The sequence below is a fragment of the Impatiens glandulifera genome, chromosome 1 (genome assembly GCF_907164915.1).
Source record: "Impatiens glandulifera chromosome 1, dImpGla2.1, whole genome shotgun sequence".
In the NCBI taxonomy this organism is placed as follows: Eukaryota; Viridiplantae; Streptophyta; class Magnoliopsida; order Ericales; family Balsaminaceae; genus Impatiens; species Impatiens glandulifera.
The window spans coordinates 16,081,217-16,089,660 of NC_061862.1; the positions used below are offsets into that span (position 1 = coordinate 16,081,217).

Below are 8,444 nucleotides of genomic sequence, written 5' to 3' on the forward strand. Positions count from 1 at the left end.
TCATCCTTACCCTACCTACTATATCATCCTTACCCTACCTACTATTAATGAATGAAGAGTATGTACATGTATCAGAGCTTTGTTATCCCCTTTACATTTTTCAAAATTTTAAAATAAGTAAACATAAATTTTTGTCTTTTAATACAGAGTGAAGAATAATTGATTATGTCAATCTATCGGGTAAAATAAAATTATACAGAATTTGATAGAATTACAAATTGTTAAAATTCTAATTTATATATGACCGTAATATTATCATGATATATAGTTAGATTTTACAATATCTTTTTCACCATTTTCAAAATACTTATAAATTCCACAATTATTCTCTTATCTAGTCTCACCATGTCAATATTTCTTCACGGGGAACAGATACAAATTTTAGTTTTATATGTCGTCCTACAAATTACAACCAACTCGATACAAATGCGCGCATCAAATCTTATAAAATTTTCTACTTATCTTATATATTGAGATTCACTTGAATCACTATTTTACGACTCATCTCTCAACCGAAAACACATTTAAAAAAAAGTTAATGCAATATTATGTAAATGATAGTTATTTGAACATAACGATAAAAACAATACAAAAACAAGAATGTTCACTTTATCACCGAACACATTTGAAACAAAATGAGATTAACCATTAGGAACAACAATTAGTACCGACCCTGAAAATTGAAGTGCCCTAACTTAAAAAATAATTATTCTTATTTTTTTAGTCAAAATAATTTTATTTTATATATTATTCAATAAATATAATAAGTTTGTATTATTATAAACAAAAGTAACATAGTTTTATTTCGTTAAATGACATATTCACACATATAACGATTTAAAGATCAAACCTCGCTAGTGTTATTAACAATGAAAACATAAGTCAAAAATCTCACTAACGAACAAATATAATATAAAATCTCAACTTAACAATCTCATCTCAGATATCCTAAAACAATCCTATCTTATCCACGGTTATACCCATCGATAATCGCCATTCACCGTCACAATAAATTATAAATGGTAATTATAATTTACTAATTAAATAAAATAAGATTGAAGTTAGGTTAATATTATTTAATGAAATTATTTATAACTATTTAAAAGTATATATAGTGCAATGCATTAATTGTAAAATATTTAAATATATATGATAAATCTCCTTTCATACAAAATAATTATTTAATATCACTTGCTCATATCCTTTTATTCTCCAACCCCTAAATTTGAGTAGCAATTAAAACTATTGTTTTAGCAAATAGTTGGCTTGAAATAAACTTTATTTTTCTCAAGATCATACCCAATCAATTGGTTCATTTGGGACAAGCTCCCATATATGGCTAAATTATTAATAGATGGGAGTATAGCTAGACACAAAATACCCTCCAATGGAATAATAGTATTATCCGTCTCCGAAACCACATCAGCACCTCCCGCAAAATGGTAAATGATTGTCGGAATTCTAAAATTATCGACCTTCTTATAACAAAGGCTCATTTCCCCAGATGGATCTTGTACCGGTCTGGCTCTAATCACGCTTCTTATTGCATTCTCAAGTTTTTGGTACATATCCATCGGTAAACGCGTTGGCATTGTTCCTGAGTCCATCACTATATTACCTGCCTCAATAACATTATTATTGAATGGAATTCTAGTATTTCCTATGCTGACTGCTTCCAATGTGACATGATACCATGCCCTAGGACTCTTTCTAACCAATCGTGTGGATACCACTCCGCGCCCAGACATGATTGCGTTAGCACCGAAGTTGATTTGGCTTTTCTCATTTAGTTTAGACCAATGCACTAGGCAGTATGAGAACTTCCCACCAATTAATTTGCGAATCTGGCCAACGAATGAGAGATCCCCATTTCCGAGCCCAACTATGCCAGCAGATGTATCATGATAATTACCTCGGTTGTCATACGCGCACCCATAAGCCATTTTCAAGATGTAACCATGCCCCAATTTATACATTTCATAGCCTAGTACCCCATTGGTGGTGGAACCATCATCGTAGGTTATACCATAATCACATTTGCTATTACTATTTCTAGGATCACAATTAATACTTATAAGGTCTTGTCTCTTATTTTGACATTCACTTGAACTACATGACAATACCTTATAGGATGATGACTCCATGGGATTAAATATGGGTTGATTTTGCCTGTAACAATTTAAACATGGTTGACATTGAGTCCAGGTGATTTCGTTGCCGGTATCAGCGATCGCCAATTGCTTGACCGGCGGTGTGCCGATGTAAATTTCCATGAGGTAATCCCAGTCAGACCTCATTATTGTCGAGCTCTCATTCATTACCTTCGAACCGTAGTTGAAACGTAGTAAGCGGGACTTAGAGCGATGGATAGATCTGGTTACAAAGGTCGTTTGATTGAAAGATGAGTTGTAAAATGGTGATTCAAGTGAATCTCGATGAACCAGATACGTAGAAAAACCTATTAATGTGTTTGTATCAGAGGAATCAGAGGCAACTGAAAGTTGTAGCCTGACATATAATGCAAAAAATATTGCATGGTATAAAGAAATGTTCATCATGATAAAATAGAGATGAAATTAAAAATGTATGAAAACCAGTGACTCAAAGATATTTAAAGGTGATAGTAAAATCTTAATGAAGTGTTTATTATTGTAATAATAAGGTGATAGTATATTACCGTAAAAATAAAAATTCAATTTATCAACAATTAGACATTTTTATTTTCGCTAAATGAACAATTAAACATGACATTGGGTTGATTTTTATTTTTTCTAAATCAATAATTAAATATTTTTGGAAAACTATCTTATTATAAAATAAATTTTAATAGTTTTTTAATGTAGAAAGCCAGTATCTCAATAAATTAAAAAAAAAAAAAAATTGATTTTGTAAACTATCTTATTATAAAATAAATTTCCATTAGTTTTCCTATTATAGGAAACTATAGTTAATCTCACAAATATTATCTCTATTTCAACTTTAAGCCATTTTAAAATTTTGATTTGAGAACGTTTGAGAGCAATATAAGAGACAAAATTGTTTTCACAAAGAAAAATTATTTTAGCTTGTCACTAAACAATTTTAGATGATCACAAATTGGATTAGTTTAGTTTTTTTTTTTATAATTTAGAGACCCTAGTGTAGGAATTAGATATATCAAATATTGAATTAATTTAATATTTATTTTTATATTCGGTCTATATATATATAATATTATATACAAAAATTAAAATTAAAATAAAATATAATCGCTGATATAAAAGAAGTTTATAAATAATATTAATAAATAATATTCATTTGAAATACGAAATACGATTGTATACTAAATAAATTTAGGAATTAGAGTTAGATTGTTTTTGGGTGGACTTAAAATATAACAAGGAATTTTATTGTAAGTTTTATTATTTTTTATAATAATTTATTAAACAAACAAAATGAATTATTTTAAAATTTTAAAGAAAATTAACAGATAATATCATATTTTTATGTAAAAATAATAATAATAATCAATAAAATTTCTGGGGGACAGATTCGTCACTGAATGGGCCAATAATAGATGAACAATGCATTAATTGAATACAAATTTGTACAAATAACCAAAAAATTACACATTTTATCATTTTTTTTGTATGGTAATGGTATAATATTTCTTATACATCTAACTTAACGAAGTTTGAAAGGACATTTTATACATTTATTTTTGTTTGGAATTAATCTTTAAACATCTAAAATTATTTAAAATATTATTATCACCGATGACTTTTTATTGAAAATATACACAAATTACTCATATACATGGCATTCATTTTTTATTTTCGCTCCGCTCAATTTCCAGACAATAATGTTACAGATGAAAACGATGATGAGGTTATTGCTCAATAGAAATAAACGACATCTTAATATGAAAGAGTCCAAGGAGCAACAATCTCGTCGTCGTCTTAGTCTGCAACATCGCGGTCCGAAAATAGAGTAAAGAAATTGCATCGTCGTTTAAGAATAGAGCTAAATAAGTCATTTAAATATGAATGTGAAGGTTTTGCCAGCAGTAGGATGTAGAAAAATAAAAAATAAATATCCCAAGTATATGAGGAATTTATTTTTATTTTCAACACAAATTTATACCGTTTTAAATTATTTTAGATGTTTATGAACTAAATTCAAATAAAAATAAATGTATAAGAAGTAATTTCAAATAAAAGTAAATATGTAACGAGTAATTTCAAATAAAATTATTTATGAAAATAGTTTTTAAAAGTATAAGAAATATTATAGGTCATGATAGTTAGGTTCCATTCAAAACAAAATTGTGGCCATAAAATAAAAAAATGATATTATTCATAATTTCTTAAATATATAATTATAATATCTGAAATATAAAAATATTAATATAATTGAGAGAAAATTATTTTAATTGATTATATAATTTTTTTTTTTAATTTGGGACCCTAAAAAGTTTTCACTATGCTACTATATAGATGCTACCATTACCCATTTTTCTTTCAACCATCACAATATTAATATTTTGAATTTAGGTCCAATAATATTATATCAAAATTCTATATTTGTCTGATAAATTTTTTTTTAATCAATATAACAAATATCAATTTAAATACTCACCATTATTAAAGAAAATATTTTATTTTCCAATAAAGAGTCAAAAATGAATAAATGTAGGACCAAAGGTGATTAAAGGAACATATAAATAAAATTTTAGATTTTCTTAATTTTACTTTTAACCCATTTTGAAAATCTAATTTATTTTATAATCTTGAATAGTAAAATTAAACAATTTACCCAAGAATTTGGATTAAGAAAATTTCTAACCAAAATTATGACATTTTCGTTTTATCACCACAATTTTATGGGATTTTTCTATTAATTATAATTAGACATATATAGCCAACAATTGATTGCATAGTTAGTCATATAACTCATATATTAGTACGGCATAATAAATCTTTTACCTTATTTTATTTGTTGACTTATTCTCATTTATTATTGAAAATAATTTTTTCTTGGTTTCGATAATTTTTCTAACATTGGAGGATAACTTATTTTTCTTTTCACCACTCAAATTTAAGTTGGTATTATATTTTATTCGATGCAGTATCTTATTTAGCTGAATCAAATTTTTTATCGTAAATTTTTGTGATCCGAATAGTTCTCTAAATTTTCGGTAGATCGCTTAATGCTCATGTCTTTCGATTGTGTTGGTGTGCTTTCTCGTGTATGTGTCCATCACCTTTTTAGGAGCAAAAGAGATGAAGTTACCAGATTTAGAATTATTTTTCATTTTTTTCTAATAAAGAGTTACTAATAAGATCTTTCAGTCGGAGACCCACTTACATATATTCTTTCATTATTTCTACGGGTTTCTTATTTTTTTTTATGATAAATGTAGATAATCAGTTATCATTTGACATAACCTTTTATGACATTGCTTATCAACATTGGTCAATGACAAAATTCAATGTCGCTCAAAATATTTTGTAGAGATTCTTTCGATATTGTTTGATTGGTTTGTTCGGCTTGCTATACATCATCACTCGGATCTTAGGAGTCACCCTCAATAAATTACAAGATTGTTCGTTCGATCTTCATCATTAGAATTATAATTATTACAAATATTTGATATTATTTAATACATAGATTTTTATTTAATTGTTTTGATTTTGTTGATATTATTCTGCAATTTAATTTTTGATATGTAACTATTAGTTCTAATAATAAGAAAAATTTATTTGAAAAAAAATTATAAACAAAATTTATAAAAAAAATAATAATGAGTTTGATGTTATATGGACTTTATGAGCTATCACTAGTAAAATTGAGGTTTTATCGAAAGTTTTTTCCGATATATTTATATATATGTCGGAATAGATACCGAAAGGAAGAAATTTGTCGTCAATAAGAAAAGACACTGATAGGCTATACATATCTTTCGGTATTTGGACACAATATCGAAAGATATAAAGTATATCTTTTGGCTTGAATCCTTCTAAAAATCAGCCTCTTTTTGAAGGGTGAATACCGAAAGATATATCGGCTTTCACCCCTTCCAAAAAAAATCAAAAAACTACTAAGTGTTGGATTTTCTCTAAGGGATATACCGAAAGATATAGACTATATCTTTCAGCTTTGACCCCTTTTAAAAAACAGGAAAATTTTCTAAGTGTTGAGATTTTTCTGAAGGGGAGATGCCGAAAGATTTAGACTATATCTTTCGGTTTTGATCCCTTCTAAAAAACGTGAAAATCTTCTAAGTGTTGGGTTTTTTAGACTGGATCTAATATACCGAAAAATATGAGTATATCTTTCGGCTTGATGGACCTCTTCACTTATATTTTTTTTAGAATTTACATGTATAGGTTTGTGTTTGATTATATAAAGATGTATAAATGTTTGTGTTTGATTATATACTTAGAATGAGTGGTTATATTTTATATTTGTATGTGTAGGGTTTGTGTTTAATTTCTAAGTATAGAATTGTGTTTAGTTGTTTAAGGATAAAATATAATCATGCTTAAATATGGTTAAACAAATTGAAAGAGTCGAATACCGAAAGATTTACAGTATATCTTTCGGTATTCAGGGGTAAAACCGAAAGATTTGACTAAATCTTTTGTTTTTTCCCACTTCCCAGAAGTTTGAGTTTTTTTGGTTATTTAAGGCCAAAGCCGAAATATATGGGTATATTTTTCGACTTAACTAGTAGATACCAAAAGATTTGTAGTAAATTTTTCGGTTTTGGTCACTTTTCACTAATTTTTTTACCCTTTTCCAATTGGTGTTTTGGTTTCTAAGTATATATGAATTTTGTTTAATTTTCCAATCATATTAATTGTGAGTCAATATTTCATGTATAGGGGTTGTGATTGAAGTTACAAGTATAGGGTTGTGTTTGATTATATAAAGATTTATAAATGTTTGTGTTTGATTATACTTAGAATGAGTGATTATGTTTTATATTTTTGTGTGTAAGGGTTTGTGTTTAATTTATAAGTATAAGATTGTATTTAGTTGTTTAAGGATAAAATATAATAATGCTTCAATCTAGTTAAAATAATAAATTTGAAAAGAGTCAAATACCGAAAGATTTACCTCATATCTTTCGGTATTTAGGGGTAAAACCGAAAGATTTGGCTAAATCTTTCAATTTTCCCACTTCCCAATAGTTTAATTTTTTTGGTTATTTAAGGCCAAACCTAAAGATATATGTATATCTTTCGGCTTAACTAGTAGATACCGAAAGATTTGTAGTAAATCTTTCAGTTTTGGTCACTCTTCACTAATTTCTTTACCCTTTTTCAATTGGTGTTTTGGTTTTTAAGTATATGAACATTGTTTCATTGTCCAATCATATCAATTGTGAGTCAATATTCCAAGTATAGGGTTGTGAGTATATGTTTGTGTTTGATTATACTTAGAATGAGTGATTATGATTTATATTTGTATGTGTAGAGGTTTGTGTTTGATTTCTAAGTATAGGATTATGTTTAGTTGCTTAAGGATAAAATATAATCATGCTTCAATCTGGTTAAAATAATAAATTTGAAAAGAGTCGAATACCGAAAGATTAACCTTATATCTTTCGGTATTTAGGGGTGAAACCGAAAGATTTGGGTAAATCTTTCGGTTTTTTCCACTTCCCAACAGTTTGATTTTTTTGGATTATTTAAGGCCAAAGCCGAAAGATATGTGTAAAATTGTCGTCCATTATTAAAGAGGCAATATCGACATATGTACTATATATGTCGGTATTTCCCTTTATATCGCGATTTTGGGCAGAAACCCTCCCATGCGCTCTCTCTCTTCTCCGCTCTACTGATTTTCGTCGCATCTCTGCCGAATATCCGCCAAAGCCATTCTCTGTCTCTTCGTCACTAGATCCAGCCGTCGATCGAAGGTAGAAGACGATGGTGATCTGTCTCTCCGTTAGAACTCCGTAAATCCCGCCGTTCTCCGTCTCTCCGTCACCAGATCCAAGATTCCTCTGCCACCTCTCTTCATCTTCTCCGATCTACATGTAAGTACATCCATTTTCTCTTGACTTTTTTGATTTCTATTGATATATTTAGGATTACTTGATATATTTAGGTTAATTATTTGTTGATGGTAGATTTAGGATGAAATTTGAGGGTTAGTTGTTTGTTGATTTAGGGTTATCTATTTGAGAATTCCTGATAATTCTATACTATTGGTATTCAAATTATTAATGGATTTGAGTTTGAAAGTTTATGTGATATTATAATTAGAATTATTAGTTCAGTTGGATGAAATTTAGTGAAATTAGTATGAAGTTATTGTAAAATTTGGCAGAAATTTGGCTAAAATTTGATGAAAATTAGTTTGAAATCCTTGTTGACTGGTTTTCATTGTGATATTGAACCTAAAATTCGTATAAATTAGTATGTATTGTGATATTGTAATTAGGATTATTAGTT

The 8,444-nt window shown here is 27.9% G+C and overlaps 1 protein-coding gene across 1 annotated transcript; it reads right to left on the reverse strand.

Moving 5' to 3' along the window:
* Positions 1-1,250: 1,250 nt before the first annotated feature.
* LOC124919099 (aspartic proteinase CDR1-like) lies at positions 1,251-2,297 on the reverse strand. The gene has a single exon (XM_047459260.1). It carries the CDS (start codon positions 2,295-2,297, stop codon positions 1,251-1,253), a length of 1,047 nt encoding a protein of 348 aa, XP_047315216.1.
* Positions 2,298-8,444: the final 6,147 nt, after the last annotated feature.

What these genes read in the sequence shown, in the direction of transcription:
- LOC124919099 (XM_047459260.1), bottom strand. Translation starts at nt 2,297, where the DNA reads ATGAGGTCTGACTGGGATTACCTCATGGAAATTTACATCGGCACACCG.